At 31.7% G+C, this 18,074-nt stretch overlaps 1 protein-coding gene across 4 annotated transcripts in view; it reads right to left on the minus strand.

Annotated features, from left to right (window-relative positions):
• The window catches only part of LOC132919436 (putative polypeptide N-acetylgalactosaminyltransferase 9), a 120,481-nt gene that overhangs the window by 65,203 nt on the left and 37,204 nt on the right, over nucleotides 1-18,074 (minus strand). For 3 of the 4 annotated variants that reach the window (XM_060981061.1, XM_060981071.1, XM_060981042.1), the window contains exon 3: nucleotides 1,929-2,796. In XM_060981061.1, coding sequence (XP_060837044.1) covers nucleotides 1,929-2,503 — 575 coding nt within the window. In that variant the 5' untranslated portion in view covers nucleotides 2,504-2,796. Of the gene's footprint in view, nucleotides 1-1,928; nucleotides 2,797-12,098; nucleotides 12,297-18,074 lie in introns of those variants that run through there. The other variant, XM_060981052.1, reaches the window with a different exon arrangement.

The following is an 18,074-nucleotide window of genomic DNA, read 5'->3' on the forward strand; positions in this document are numbered from 1 at the left end:
GGATATAAGTGAGAATTCCAAAAAATATAATTTGAATAAATTCATTATTAAAGAATAAAATAAGGATGAGCCTACTTGGAGAATAATCCTGTGTATTGTTTATGTTTACCTTGTTAACTTTGTATGATATTAAAGAGACAACTGCAATCATACTCGTTTTTATGTATATATAGACAATGATAAATTATAATTATATAAACCTATATATTAACCAGCATTTACCTACTACGTTATGTATAATATGATTAATAGGTAGGTTTATTCCATTCCTCTAAAATCCAAAAATATTTATTTGATTATATTTTTTAGTAATTATTAAATATTTATTCAATAAATAATGCTTAGCAGTTTTTGTTGTAAGCAAATAAACATTTAAAATAAATTAAACGGCTGATGGTTATATGTAACTGTTGCTATTATATATCGCTCTAACGTCTACAAATATAGATTATGGTAATTGTCTAAATATTTTTGTTTGTGTTTTTAATAACTAAGAAAAAAGTGAAATGTTAAATATATTACCTAGTTAAAAAAGAAAATACATTAACTATCAAACAATTTTAATTTCAATAAGCCTCGAGCTATATCGATAATTTTCGAATAAATGCAATTAAAGTATCATAAAAGTTTTGTCGAATGTGGTATAGAGAAAAATATATATATATATTATTGTTGTGCGCTGGTATACATATATCTACTTAAAACTCTAATCCTTAGAATTAAACGCACATAATCCAAAGTGAATAAATATGTTTATTTTTAAATCCATAGGGCTCTGCTAAAAGGATTGGTTACGATGGTGGAAATAAAATAAAGTCTCCAAGTTCACGTTCGGACGTTATATATGTATAATCATATTATATAGTTTGTGATAGGTGTCTGCAAAAACGTAAAAAAGTGGTTTTAAGGATCTGGCGGCTCCATACCAATCTACTCAACATATTATACTCGACGTAAACTTGACTTTAGTCTATTTGACTCAAATAATAACAAAAATAATAATATAATGCGGTTGGCTGGTATCCGAAACAATTTTGAAAAGTTTACGCGGTGTTTTGATAATAAATAGAGGCATTAAATGATATACATAATATAGTTTCAGGCTTTTATTCAATTTATTTCATATTGGTTTTCTGTAACTAACAATGATTTTTCTTATTTTAGTGTCTGGTATCAAATTCAAAGTGATATAAGTCGTAACTTTTTGTTGTCATTTAAATGACAAATGATGAAACACGAGAGAATTTTCTTTAGATATATAATTTAATTTAATGATTAATATGAAATTCTAATTTGAAATATAAACTGAAAAATATCAGTTATTTTCCAGAAACATAGAAAATTAAAAATTAACTTTTATCCGTACATCTATTACATGTACTTGTAAAATAATGGCATTATACGCAACACAATAAGTATAATAAAATTAAATATTTTGAGTTTATAAGCAATTATAACGTGATCTAAATATTATGAACTAGATTTCAAGTAATAACTAGCAATACGCATAAATATAAGAAACTAAACCTAAAAACGGCATAACGAATTTTGACAACAAAATAAAATAGAATGTCAACTTTGAAGAAAATTGCTTTTCTTACGCCACTCAAACGTTCAGATTTTTACGTCATTTTAAAACCAGTTTTAGTACTCACATAAAAATAGGATTATTCGGAATAAACTCTGTCAAATTTAAATTTCTCGCATTCTTATAAAATAAATATACTCGATCGAAACGAAATATTAAACCGTCATCGTTGGAACCCAAATATTCGAAAACGGGTTTTTTAAGCGTATATATAATAACATCCAAAAATCATAATCTAGGCTGCAGGACGAATGCATTATAATAATATTTAATAAATCGCAGTGATGTCCGTTACATATAGTGTATATAAAAAGTCTATAAGCACGACAAGGCCACTCACCATTCGTCCCTGGGATCCGGCAACGTTCTGTGCAGCGATATGAGATCACTGGCGTACTGGTTGAACGCGTTGTTCTTCCAGCCCTCGTCGACGAGCTTCTTGACGTCGGCCGTCAGGTTGGCGGGCAACACGACTGGTTTGCCCATTTCGCCGTACGATTTGCGGCCCTCGTCGTCCGCGCCACCATTGTGCGGCTGCGGCAGCACCCCCTCGCCGTTCTGAAGGCCCGCGGCCGCGGCTCCGCCCTGGGACCGTCTCGACGACGTCCGGCCGCTGGCCTGCTGCTGGACGACCACTGGGGCGGCCGGTTGCTGTTCGACGCCGCCCTCCAGTGGGAACTCGTCGTCCAACAATCGGTTGTCGGCGTCCGCATCGTCGGGTAGACGCCGTTGTGCCGCGGCCACCGGTTGCTGTTGCTGATAGCCGCCGGCCGCGGACGGGTCGTTGGACGCGGGCGTGATGCGCCTGTCTTCCATGAAGAGCAGCACGGTGACCGTCAGCCAGACGGTGCATCCGAGCACCAGGCCCTTGAGCAGTGCCGACTTGCGGCGGTAAAGGTACGACGCGATTTTCATCGTCGGGCTACGGTTGCGGTGACTTTTGCAGCGGTGTCGGTGCGGCTGCTGTTGCGGTGCCTTAGCACTGTTGTTGTTTCTGTGGTGGTGGTGGTGGTGGCGGCGGTCACAGGTCGGACGCCGGCGGTGGTGCGGGCGTCGGGCGCGTTAATGTTGCGGTAACAGCGTTGCACGATACCAGCTATCAGTGGCGGCAGTGGCGGTCGGACGACGACGGAAGTGGCAGCTGTGGCCGAGACGTACGCGGAAAGTTCGTAAGCGACTCCAACCGTAGTTGTTCCCTCATGACTGGCCTGCGAAAAACAAAAAACTGTAGTGAATACACAAGCATATATTGTCTGCAATATCGTTGCATCAATTATTTAACCACAGAACGTTATAATTTATGATATAATAAACAATAATCTTAAATAAAAGTAAATTGACAAACGTTATCTCGGTAAAAATCTATTAAAATTAGTATTATTTGTTGGTATTTTGTTATTTCAATATAATTAACTTTATGAATTTTAGTATTTTTTTTAAAACAATTTTTAAAAGCACTATATATCATATTTTTTATTTTATTGCGCATTAAATAATGTAGGTTAATGGTAAATGGCAAATGGTTATAATTGGTTGACTACGAATACGTTTTAATTGATCTGAGCTTTTAAATGAAAAATTATATTGTATAAAATGTTCAAAACGCAATTGGCATGGAGATAAAATGCACATCAGACACATGTTGTACATTATTACCATTCGAAATATTAGTTGCTACTACCATAAATATTTTTTCGAATGGATGCATACTGTAATTATTATAGAACGACAATGCACTATACAATTTATATTGTAAGATTTTAGATTTTAGCACTTCGATGTGACCTATTTAATAAGTATAAAATAATAATTTTATAACAAACAGGATGTAGATTTTTTCTTTAGCATTTTTACTATCGAACCGACGAGAGTGAATTTAAAGTTTTCGTTTACTAGCGAATTTTTGAGAAAGAAAATTCTTGTGCACTAAAGGGCACGGGGACCGAGTTTTAAACTTTTTTTTCTATAATCAAAACTAATTTCGAACCATTCGTATGTGCTCAGACGTACTGCGCGGGTTCAAAGACTGGTAGACGTATATTTGCAGGGCGGAAGGATCGCTGAGATTTCATTAGGAGTTAATTCAACGGCGTACACATTTTTGGCCGAGGGACTCGCTACTAATGAGGTTCGAGACGTGATGGAACTTCGTCCCTAAAGGTTTTTTCCTTTTCCCGAGCAGTGTTTCGTAACGTTTTCCGGGATTTCGATGACGTGGAGATATTTCGGTCGGACTACGCGATGTCCTATTGCTTTCATCGTAACGGTTATATATATTCTCGCCGAATGTAACACGATTTTTCCAAGCGTCTGATGCAAGACGTTTTTCTACGTTCATCAATTCGTAATGATTTCGCGATCGTTTACGTATTCAACCGGCGACCTATGTGTGTTACACACGCATTATACAGAGTGCGAATGCTTATTTGAAATCGAATTTGAATATAATATACACGTTATATCGAACCGTTGCTCTGTACTCGTCTCGTATCGACACATATAATAATATTACAGCAATAATAGCTAGTAGAGTACTGTGTACGGCCGGGACGAAACATTTATACAATATTATTATGTGTGATTTACTGAATATACGCGTCGACTGAGCGAATATCGTTGTAATAATGATAATATATAAAAACACGCTCGTGTCACCGTCCGTAAGTGATTTATACGAAACCACAATATATAGTCTCGCGCGTGCGAACGTCATTAGTGAAAACTGTGTCAGACCGGGTGTTATTTTGTCGTTATTGTTACTATTATTATTATTATTGTGTTTTTTTTTTTTACAGAAAACGTGCACTTCGGACGTCGGGGTAAGACTAAATAATATAATACCAAAATCGGATTTGTTCGCTGCACATTTTTAGTCCAGAGCTAAAAACGTAACACGCAGTAATCGTTATTTCTGAATCGATAAACGAAACTATTAGCACGTTTACCTGCTGTGGGATAACCCGCTATAATTTTGGCGCAAAATAATGCGCACCGCTAAGCCGCGTAATCCCGATGTTACCTATACCAAATAGCTATATTTTGGATTACAATACTATTTCATTTCGAAAGGTCCGAAAAAAACATATACAACGAAAGTCACACGACTTAAAAGCTTTAAACACTTATTCGATTTCCGAAAACTTTTATCGAATTAAACAAAATCCAAACAAACAAAAAAAAAAAAAACAATATGTTGAACAAAGTTTGAACCACGGCGTTTGTTACAATATTATTAGCCGTCATGTAGGTAGTAAATAACGAGATTAAAAACTAAAAATATTAATTCAAAAAGTAATGGATTTAAATGGTACATAATGTATAATAAATTAAAATATACTACAAGTTCATTTTAACGTCGTGCGTGTAATACTATAATTTTTATTTAAAATAAAATAATTAAATCTTATTAAGACCAAACAAACTTTATACCCTTTTACCGAAACATAATGACCTTACTTTTATGTTTTTTTTATAATAACTCGTGTTCCATAATATCGTTTTGATGTATTAAATCTATATTATATTATGTCTAATGAAAAATATTTTCTCAGAATAACAGCTATAAAAAGTAGTAATGGAAAACATAAGAATAATAGAATTTTTATTAGCATACGCAGAATAACATTTTAAATAATATGTGTAATTTTTCAATTTTTATCCCTCATAATTTACGTATACCTAATATATGTATAAACGCAGATGCATTAATACTTATTTATAACACGTCATAATATATTATGCACGGAAGGCGATTCGTACATAAAACACTTGACGTTAAGTTTGTGTCATTTTTCAATATACATATATTAAAGACGAAATGGAAGAATGATTCGAAAAATATACAAAATTATACCACTTCAAAATGATATGTTGCATAACTGATATAATTATTTAAATTTAATGAGCGTCTCGTGGATTCGTATTATAATAGTATAACCATTCTAACCATAACATGCTATTATATTACATATTGTTATAAAACATGATCGATATTTTAGATATCTTGTTGTTTTTAAATGGTTGGTCAGCAATTATATATTATAAAGGGCGATTCTTGTAACATATGTAAGAGATTCATTATTTTTATACCTATAGATATTAAAGTTTAAAAATAATATTTTATCTAATTTTAAATCATGATAAATAACATTTTAAAATAAATATTTTTTTTACTATTTATAATCATAATTATTATAAAAGTTCTTCACTTATTGGAATAACATTTTTTTCGTAATATAATTTTGAAATCGAATGAGTATTTATAATAATTTAAAGTTTAAATGAGTCGGATGAATCGGTATAGTTTTCATATTTTTAATTAAATTCAAATTATGTAAACAATAATTTTCAAAAATGTTAAATAATATTAAAAATTTTGAGTTTTTCAGTTGAAAGAGATTTAAGTCTCGCACGGATATCTCAATTTTGTTTATCATACGTTACAATGTCACCGTGACAATGCACATATTGCAAACATTCACTTGTCGACTGTCGTACACATCTAAATCGTCAGCGGTAATTGCAGGTCGGCGGCTACTCTCTATTTTATTACAGACTTCAGTACTTTTTATTATGTTTTAAACGTTCTGCGAATTACAGCCTTATGAAAAGGTTACCTGCAGTGCAGTGAGTAAAATACCAGAAATGACTATATAACAAATATATTACAGATTATTAATCTGAGATTACCATAACGATTTTAACCGATAATAACGGTGGTTTGTCAAAAACATGATCGGTTTTGGCACAAACGTGGTAAGTATATGTTACGTGTTAAAAAAAAAAAAAAAAACAAAAAACGTAATTAATTTTATCAAAATTACACGGGCTTATAATTTATAATAGTAGGTACCAACACTTTGAATTTAAATCATATTTTTAGGATTAAAAGTTGATCATTCAATATATATATATATATATATATACACAATATACCTATTATAATGGTTCCAAAGAGCTTAATACGATGAAATTGTTTCGAGACCGTCCTTTCGCGCGAGTAACATTATATTTTATAATATGTTTATGTACATTCATCTTAATTTATTTTCATCTCACTGAACGCGAAGATTTAACTTCCAAAATCGGTCCACTAAACACGATTTCGGCGTAGCAGAATTATTATTGTTGTATAAAATACGCCTGTACGCACACACTTGACGATCGGTATGCGTCTTCAAAAGTCGAATATCTGGTCGTCACAATTATATGCTGCAGGATAATGCTACCTATTTTCCCTTTTCCTGCTAAACACACTGCACGAAGTGTACCACATAAATATACTTATATGAATATAATACACGTATTAAACACATAAAACAGTATATAGTTTTTGATCATTGTTTTATACGCATCGCGTCCGTGTGTATTATTATATTATATACGCGACCGTGAAACGGAAAGACGGTGTTTCGAGATTTGCGTAGGTAGCCGGCATGTTTGTTACGGTGATATTATTGTATATTATATAAGAATTATTACTATCGTTCATGTACCTACATATAAAATGTAGTATATATATATATATATATATATTATATATATGCACACACACACCGAAAACGTAGGCGCTTTTGTTCTAGCCCGCGAAGCGTTCCCCGTGATATATCCAATTCGAATGGCAATTCAGCAACGGCGGGTGTGGGTCGGCGTAACGGAAACGACAGTGTGTATATGTACTATATGTACACGTCGAGCCGGAAGTCAGACATTTTATTCCGGTGGTGCTGCAGGTGCCGGTGCTCCGATCACCCAGCAGTGCACAAAAGTCACTGCCTAACGGCTGATAATTCACTAGCGGCTTCGTTACGAGGATATAAAGTTTGCCGACCATGACAGCGAACAACCCTACCCACGCAAAACATACACACCTCATCCAGTCGTTGGTCTTTGTCTCTCGCGGGTTTCTGCTGATGGCGATTGTAGAAAGGCTGTCATATTTTAATCAGTCGTCGTCGAGTCAGGGTCTGGTCTTATATAAATATAATATTATAATAATGTATATAGGAACATTCAAAAGTCATTGTGACAAAAACATTTTAAATCACTTCTTTCACTACAAGTTTTTGTCTGGGAAATCATTTGTACGAAACACTAATGGCCAATTCGAAGACCATTAAAATTATTATCAGCCGAAAATTATGTTAGACGAATATTATACATGAACAAAGTAAAGATTAAACTATTAAATGTGGCTATACGATTTATTTACAGCATATTTAATATTGTATAATACACTTATTAGTTATTAAAAAGTCTAATAACTTCAACAGACAAGTACAGGTCAGCGACTTGTGCAAAAATGGATTAATTTAGTATTATATACGAGTATATAACAAGTATACGTGCAGCTGCGGTCGGTGAACGTATTATACGACTATAAGTATCCCGAGGCGATACGTCAGCGGTGTAATACGGACTGTCACTACAAAATAATAATAATATTATTGCCGTAGTCGGATAACCATAAATCTATTATTCGTGTATAGGTATGTCGTGTGTATCATATATTATAATAACAACGTACCTACTCGCAATAATATTTGTGACGTTTTGATTCGTCGGTTATATCTGTCTTATGTTAACTTCTCGCTATCTCTGTATATTATAATTTATAATAAGCTAAAAAGCTGAAATACAAACATGTTATGCCCACCTATAATGTTACAATAATTATAATAACAATAATAATATGTAAGGTGTATATTATACTGAATTACAACTCGTCAAAATATCATGCCCAATTTATTTTTATGATATTATAACATATCAGATCACACAAACTTTAAAATGTATATTTTTGTTAAAAATGTTTATTAATTTATTATTATTAGTAGTAGTATATTTTTTTTTTTTTTACAATTTAATAAGTATTTATCAAGTTTTTGTGTTATATTTTTCAATTTAAGAACCCTAACGGTTGATATCCTTCAAGACAATACCGAATAATATTATGATAATATTCGACTTGAATTTATATCAGTTAATCACATCACTGTACAATGTTATTTGTATCATACAGAATGTTGGATACTGGGAAACCTATATATTTAATAATCAAAGTAAGAGGACTTTAAAAATAATGTCCATATATATTTTTTTCGAAATATAAATCGTTATCAACTAAAATGAAAGTAGGTAACAAATAATATTATAATGGAAAAAATGTGTTATTAATTTGTTTTACTATTACAGTATTACATATCCTGTATATCCGTCGTTCTCTTTTTAAATAGTATAACTCAAGTTGAAGACCTATAGCTATTTAAGTTGCCGCACATGTTAATTGTATTATTTTTAAATGTCACCTTGACGCCGACGCTGTATTATCGGGGCCACGAGTATTGTAAAAAATATATCATCCTTTGCAGATTTCAACGCGTTCGTTCGAATCACATGCTTCGTAACCTAACCAGTGTAATAGTGTATTATATTTTAAATTATATATATTACAGTTATTCGGACATATACACGTCGGCGATCAATCGATGACAATTATCAAACACACACTCGCCCGGTCCCGGTGCAGTGGCTTACTGTGACAGGGAAATGTTTATCCGGAACTGGGATTGCACGCTGCTGCGGTCTACAGTGTTAATTAGACCGGGAGCAAACGCTAAACCGATACTTGGCACGCTGATTCACCGTGTATGCGGCGAGACGGAAGTTCGTTTTGTATCTTATACATACACAAACGCAAAAGCTTAACCGGAATTCGTGCACCGCTGCAACACGGTTCGATTGTTACTAGACAATTAATATTGTCGTCATCCGCAAGGTCCAATAATATTGCATTATACGTTACGTGTGACCCCAACGATCGAGTGAAAGATGATTATCATTAATAGCAAACAATTACGATTTTGTATACCTCACAGTTATTATGCTCAACGACGTTAACGTGTTAATATATTGTGTACAAGCAACTACTGTAAACATTGCTCGTTAAAACAATACAGAAACGAGTCGATCTATAAACTACTAGTGTTTGAAATTTAAATCGAAAACTACACATTTATTACACGTAGGTACATGGTAGAATTCATCGGTTTTACGACGATTTTATTTTCGAACTCAATTTTACGACACCATTTATAATATGATATTATTCGTTGCTCGTATCATGTATAGGCAGGGACATTAAGTTTTTACAACGAAGACTGGATATCTCATCTCTAGCCGGGAAACCTTTGCAGTATATTATCATATGGCGTGTGTGTAAACATATATGTATATTATATGCTTATTGCTTAGTATGATTCTTATATTAATTGAATATGAAATTCAGAAATTACCGGTGATAATTTACTGCGCAAATAACTATAGTATTTTAACAATCGTATGTACTTGTAACCTATAACACATTTTACAACCACACAATTTATTTTACCTAATAATGGCATACAATTCCGCTGATCAGACATATGACATATGGCCGGTGCGTTTAAATCATAAAATAATTAGAAAATGTATTTAAGATAGTGAATAATATTATTGGAACTTCATATTATAGTTCGAAAATATACATTGCTGGCATTGTAGTTACGTTAAAAACGAATTAACTGACGCGCATATAATATAAGACCCACAGAAGTATATTTTAGCAAAACCCAGTAGTTCTGAAATATACAGTATACACGAGAAATAATATAAAGACCACAGCAACCGAGACTCGGCTTAAGACGTTAGTAACGTCGGTAGCGAAATATGTCGAGACACACACTATACAATACATATTATTATATATTATAGAAACAAAATTACAACGTCATTGTTTATACGCGCGAAAGATGGCGCAGTGCGTTTCTAATTAACTGTGCCGCACAAACACGCGGTTGGCCGGAAATCGAGAAACCGTCGGAAATGAGAATTTCTGCGAGGTCTGCAGCGAAAAAAAACATAATGAATCACTCACCCTTGAACTTGACTACCGGGAAGTAGAATAAAATTGAAACCCACCGAAACATAAATCATATTTTCACGTTAGTATTTACCGACGTCCGCACCAACCAACTTGATGTCCCGGAGTGCAAGTGTACAGCGGTCCTGGTAAACTCGCGAAGACATAATTCATTGTCCGTTATTGTCTGTTGTTTATTTTCTTAATCTATTTTTTTTCGGTCGTCACTCGTGAGGATTATACACCAAAGATAAATCATATATTTTTATTCGAGATAATATTATAAACAATAATACAGTCAACAGAGAACTCAACACACCTATCCTGGTTATAATGTAGCACACACGTGAATTCATACAGTATACAAACATTTTTGGCATGTTACAATATAATCGATTAAAATAAACTGTCGATCAAATGTAAAACAATGTTCATATTATGTGAATTTGTTACATGTTTGTTGAAAATAAATATTTGTAAGTAAATTGTATATAGTGCACATCGTATATTAACGTAAAATACTGCAGACACCGTGATTCAGAATGTATCTTAGTTATTTTATTAAATATTTTATACGTAATATTATTTTTAACCATAAGCCATTACATTTACATAATATATACTTGCAATACTATAAATATATAATGTATATATTTAAAAAGGTATATTTTTATTTCCACCAAGTTATCTTAAAAACAATCAAGAATTTTTTGCATGGTAATGCAATGAATGTTAAAATATTTTAAATAGGTATATGAATAAAAAGTATTTTATTATTTTAAAATAAAATGAATTATAAACAGTATAGGAAAAAAATTATGTTTAAATTAGATATAAAAACCAAAATACAAAAAAACGTAGGAAAATATTTGTAAAATACCTATATTATATATGTATATGTATGTTTTTATTATATTATTTACTCTATATAATATATATGTAACATTATGATAATTAAGTTTTAGAACCACATGAAGTAAAATGTATTTGTTATAGAATAGAAGTGCTCGATAACAATATTATATTTATTAATACCAAAAAGCTATTTAAGATTTAGAACGTGCTATATTTTAATCAGAGCAAATTGGATTTAGTAATTTTATTTAGTTATTGTCAGTTTTGAAAGGCGTATTGACGAAAAATATACATATAATACATGCAAAAAAGACTTTCATTGGATAAATTATTTCGAAGTTTGCACTAAATCTCCATTTACGTTATTATGTCAACAAAAGGCGGTATTTTGCGTAATACGTTGTTGGTAAACAAGGAACACTGTCACACAAGGGTTGGAAAGAAGAAAAAAAGTTAAAATCTGCGGTAGGTATATTAAATAATAATAATGTGTATGCGGGGAGAAAGGTAAATGAATATCTTTCTTTAGAAAAAAAAAATTAATCGCACGAGGCACGTAAGTGAATTGTATATATATATAGGAGCGGCGCACGTCTCGGCGTAGAATATACCACGCTGGTAGTAATATTTATAACGTAATAATATACTATATTAGACCTAAGATTTTATACCGTCAATTGATGCTTGCCGCCGTCTATTGCTTATAATTAATTATTATACGTAAATTATATTAATATTCTATTAAAATAACCATACCATACGCTGCACGTCGAGTCACGTCAAAAAAGCAGACGCGCCTTTCCTCTCTACCAGCCGATTGTCATTATGAGCCGAATATGTTAACACGAATTCCCAGTGCTGACCGCGGGGGTGTGGTACATATGCAAGTCGCGCTCAACCCCCTCACTCATCAATCACTCGCCTCGGTACAGGTTATGCGTGTGCCTACCTCGAACAACGCACCCCACGACCCTATCGCATCGTCACTGAAACGCACAAACACATACACATAAACATATATATATATATATATATATATATATATATATACATTATACATGATATACACTTGCCGTGCACACAGACACATCGGTGGTATAGATATAGGCCAAAAATAAATCATCGTTACGCGCGCACAAATCCATAAACGGTCATAAATCATTTTCTATAAGTGTTTCTCAGCTAGAACAAATAGCGGTTACTGATATATATATATATATATATATATAGTGTGTACATTATATACATACCTGTACGTATAATATATTATGGTGCACGCCACTGCACTGGTTAATACATGGTATTATTGGGTACAATAATACTACACACTACGCCCAGGATGATTGTTTAGGCGTGAAACAACGATTGTCGACAGTGAAAATGCGCATAGAATCCCGCGGCCGACAATCATAATCCGATTTTCGGTACGCGGACGGGCTATAATTGATGTGACGAAGTACTGATCGGTCGACCGTCGACACCCAGGGTGTACAGAATAAAAATAAAAACAATACTCGGAGACCATAAGACGGATGGCTGCGTGGTTTGCTGTGTGATACTGTGATCGCCAATAAAATATTGCAACTTTAATAATAATAATTTCCAGCGGATACGCTAATGCGGCTGTAGTAAAATTCGACCAAAATAGAATGATAATGTAATCATTTAATATCAAACGTCCAACCGAGATAAAAAGTAGCAAAAACATTTAAAATTTCCCAATTGCATAATGTTAATTAAAAAAAGGTTTTTGAACAATAATACAGTTTATATTATACCACAAACTACACTTACATAAAATACCTGGTATATATTGTATGCGGCTTACAATATTAATACAAAACATTGAAGTATATAAAAAAATTTATTTTTTTCTGATGAATTACGTACTAAACATTAATTATATACCTATATTATATATTATATAATATGATATATATAACGATAAATTCCGATATTGAATACACATTATAATTCGATCTACTGCAAGTTTACCAAATCGTATTAATATACGTAAAGGTTTGCATAACCAAAAGCACCTCAGAACATATCCTACATTACACACTGTAAATCACTTATTTAGGAAGATGCACCAATGTTTTTATATATACAAAAAGAAGAACAAAAATTGATTGATATCGGATTTTGTCGAAACAAAACTATACTAGTAATGTCCGTTTAGTATATAATTATCTATATAGGTAACATATTTATAAGAATAATTATTGTTTTCTCTGAATTCGTTTATAGGTACCAAAAACTTTTTGTGTGGTTTAATTTTTAAGCTTTAAAGAAAAATTGTTTATTAAATATACGGATTTCCGCTAAACTTTTAAGATTATTATTCGATAAACTTTGAACAGTTAAGCAGCTGATGTTTTGTGTTCCAATATAATTAGTAAAGTTTTTCTTTATAAATACCATACGGTTGAGTGTTGAACATTCCTAGTGGCGAACATTCTGAAAGAAAATCCAGATTCGTCTATAATGTAAGACAAATGGTAGAAAAAAATAAGGTGAATAGAAAACAAAATAGAGGAAGGCGTATTCAAGTTTTTTCAGCATTGTGATTTCTTATATATTAACCATAGTAATGGTATTTTTAAACTACTTAGTATATAGATAGGTAATGGATTCAGAATATTTAAAAAAAAACTTATCGTTAAAAAGTTTAATGTATTATAAATTTATAATACAATATATTATTATTTTATTAAATAAATCGTATACATTAAACAAGGTTATGCAGTTTCGGAAAACTACTACATTTTAAAGACTAGTAAACGAGCAATAATTAAAATAAAAAGTATTTCAAATTGTTGACTAAAAAAAAATAATGTATGAAATATTTACAAACACTTATACAGAGTATCATTAACAATAAATTTCAAATAATTTCAAAAATTTAATACAGCGGAAGGATTTCGTATTTCCGTAGATAGAAAAAATGTCGAATATATAAAATGTATGAATGTACACATTTTTTTTTGTTTATAACTAATTTAAAATATTATTTAGCTACACAAATGGTCATAATGTTAATCCATTTTCCAGACACAACATTTTTCTACTTGAATTTAGTATTTACATATCTACTCGAATGACAAATAATAATAAGATTAATAATACTCGATTTCAATCACATTTTGAACTAAGACGCTGTATAATATAACCGACGAAACGTTATTTATGATTTTCAATTTGGGTCATATATTATATACGAAAAATATATGCATTGCACTTTAGATGTAATTAAAATAGATAGTATAAGGTACACAGTAATAGCGGCACGTGTATCGGTTATTCCTTTTATTCCCGACACCGTTTGCACATCGTCACTTGGTAGTCACCGAAAAGAATATTATTCTACTTCCGGTGTTTGTGCACGATAATAATAATACCAAAATATATATGTACATAAAGAAATAATGTATAGGAAAAGCGCATTATCTCTTGTGCAATGATTCGTGTATATTTAGGTATATAATAAATATATTATATTATATATACATGTATATATATATTATATAATACAGCACCAGCGTATATCTATATACAACACTGTCATGAAAAACTAGGGTCTCTCCGCTTTATATACATTATACGGTTGCGATAGGCCCATACCATAAAAAATAAAAACAAAACGAGAAAAAAAACCATCCGACCTTTAACCGTATATACATATACATAATATATATATATATATATATGCATACGCGACGTATTAAACGCGTTCGTATATATATTATATTATATATCTCGAGGAAAGGCGAGAAAACGAGCATTAAATTTTCTCTCGCCCGACCGGTAAACAATTATTATTAATGCGAAAACCTTTATTTCTCTCCGCGACGGTAGGTACTATTATTAAAAAATATAAACATAAACACACGCACATACGCGCACACATGAGTGAGTACATACAAAGAATACAGTAATTATACGACGAAGGGTGACATTATTTCACGAAGATATTCTCATATTAAATACCAACGCGTAATAGAACAAGAGAACATAAAGATTTTTTTTATAAAGATTCCTTTTTTAATAAGGCTCTGTAAAGGTATGTACATAAAAGGGACCTGTAATAGTGAACGAAAGCCAATTAAACGTAAAACCCAGAGTAAAAACCGTCAACGTTGTTTAAAGTGAACCAATGACAAAATTTGTCTCGGCACAGCCACTCAAAGTTGCTTTTTTCTTTTGTCGACTTCTTTAAAATAATGAAATTCAATAAAGGTTACAGATGACAATTATTACAAAATGTCAACGACATCTTCAAACTCTAATGCGTTTTCTAAATTCTTTAAACACTTTCCTGTGGATACACAAATATATCCGTTATATGTATAGTACTTTTTTGTACTGATTTAATTTTTCAAGACATTTAGTTAAAGCATTCGAAGAATATTCAGTGATATTTTATAAGGATATATTATTTTATCGAAGATAAAATTATAGATTTCAAATCGTATCAATAACAAAATATAAAATTTATCGTTTGAATGAAAAATATTAAGTAAAGTATAGCCAAAAATGGTTAGTTTGTTTTCGAAATTACCTAGTTGTTGATACACCTATATGTAATATTTTGTATTGTTTTCAGGATTATCAATGAATAAATATTCAATATCTTAATACTCAAGGTTAATATCCAAAATAGTTACTATAGTTAACTTAAAATGCATTAATTAATCATGTTTGTTGTAAATCTAATTATTATATCATAATATAATAGAAACCTCATATTATAGCATTTAGTTATTATTAATTATTCTTCAGGTATAGGGTATAGTACATTATATGACTTGACGCAGTACAAAGCGGAATATAATATAATAATATAATAATATAGTATATATAGTATTTTAGCGTCGTAATTTTGAAGACCATATACATATTATACATGTACCATGTACGTTTTTAATTAGGTACCCAACTATTATACACACAAAATGCAAATATACATATACTATATTATTATAGTTTGAAGATAAAAAAAATTCACTGTCGTCTAGTTTTAATAATTGTACAAAATGCGATAATATCACACAAATACGCATGTCATTTCACTTTTTATTACTCGAAATTGCAGCGTTGATGACACGTCATGTTGTTTCTTCGCGACGACCGACGTGGACGAAAATAACGCGCAAAAAACTATCAAAATTATGCTGAACGTCTTGACAGTACTCAGCGACGCATAGAAAACAACATACAACGTGTTTCAATCTAACACGTGTTAATAATATGCCTAAGTACCTAATTATATTATCAGTGCATATGCGATGAATACATTCGTGATATATCGGATAATGGCCGGGGGATGATAACGCGTTTACTCGGGTACACTCAACATTCATTGTCTATCTTCGAAATAATATACGTAATAATTATTTTCGCACAACGGAATCATGCTGAACGAAAGAACATTATTTAAATGTTTTAATTGAAATCGAAATTACTTTTATTCGAACATTAGCGGAATAATTTGAATTGGATTAATTTAAAACGACATAACCAAAATCCGAATTTTGGTACAGTATATTTACTGAGACACGTATTAATTATCAGTTGGTTATATTTTACGAAATGTACTTCAAAGTAGTATAACAGTTTGTGTTTTAATGCTTAACATTATTAACTTTAAAATAAAATACAAATAATTAATAATTTCATAATAATTTAATACATTAAAAACGATTTTCTCATAATGAGTGATATACAGTATTATACACAGTAATCAACATAAAGTTTAATACCAGATGGTTTGAAAATGTACGTATAACGTTTTGGAATCAATAAACATATTTTTCGGCATTAATTATAATCGATTCAAGTCCGTTTCTTTTTTAAGTATACGCATAAACTCCTTTAAAGTAGTTTACGAGTATTAAGTATAAAGTTGAACATTTTATGTCGTTTGATCAGTTCGATTCTGTTCCGGACAAAAAGTATGTGACAACCTTTAATCGCACTTCCGGTGATACACGGCTCGTGTATGTAGGTGTTATTTGTAAACACGCAGTAACATAGATATTGGAATGTCTAAAATTCAAAAACGTTCTACAAAAGTCTCGGGAGAGAATAAGCTGACGTATCGCGAACATTTTTCCACACGCGGTTTTACGGTTGTCGATAATACCAACCACCACCGCCGCCACCACCACCAACACCATCAACGCTTTTGTCTTACCACATAGCCTTGAAGACATATACGCGAAAAATCCTCACTTTTCACGTGCGGCATCGCCTTTTCGTTGTATGTATTAGGTGGATTTTCAATTTCCTTATAGGTTTGTTACATTTGGTGTAAGTTCTATGACCTCGATTAAATATTGTCTATACCACCTTACCTACCTACTAGATTTTATAATATTCATGTTCACAACAATAAAATATGAAATGATCGATCTCTTAACGGAAACGAAAACAAGCATTCGCGTTTCTGCATTGAAATGAGTATCTGTATTGATTGGGTTATAGATTTTAAAATTACGTGCCGATCGATCAGTCACGTGCGATTTGTCCTTGAATGTATATAATATAGTAATACTCACTCGTATCGGATAGTTATAAAAGAACCTACACTATACACTATCATATACGTGTATGTTATAGTGTGCATAATACATGGTAGCTAATAGCTATACAGTATAGTAAATTATGATTTAGTAGCAATTTATTACAAATTTGTAACTCATCAGCTTATTTTGACTATGTAAAAAATAA

The sequence above is a fragment of the Rhopalosiphum padi genome, chromosome 1 (assembly GCF_020882245.1).
Source record: "Rhopalosiphum padi isolate XX-2018 chromosome 1, ASM2088224v1, whole genome shotgun sequence".
Taxonomy (NCBI): domain Eukaryota; kingdom Metazoa; phylum Arthropoda; class Insecta; order Hemiptera; family Aphididae; genus Rhopalosiphum; species Rhopalosiphum padi.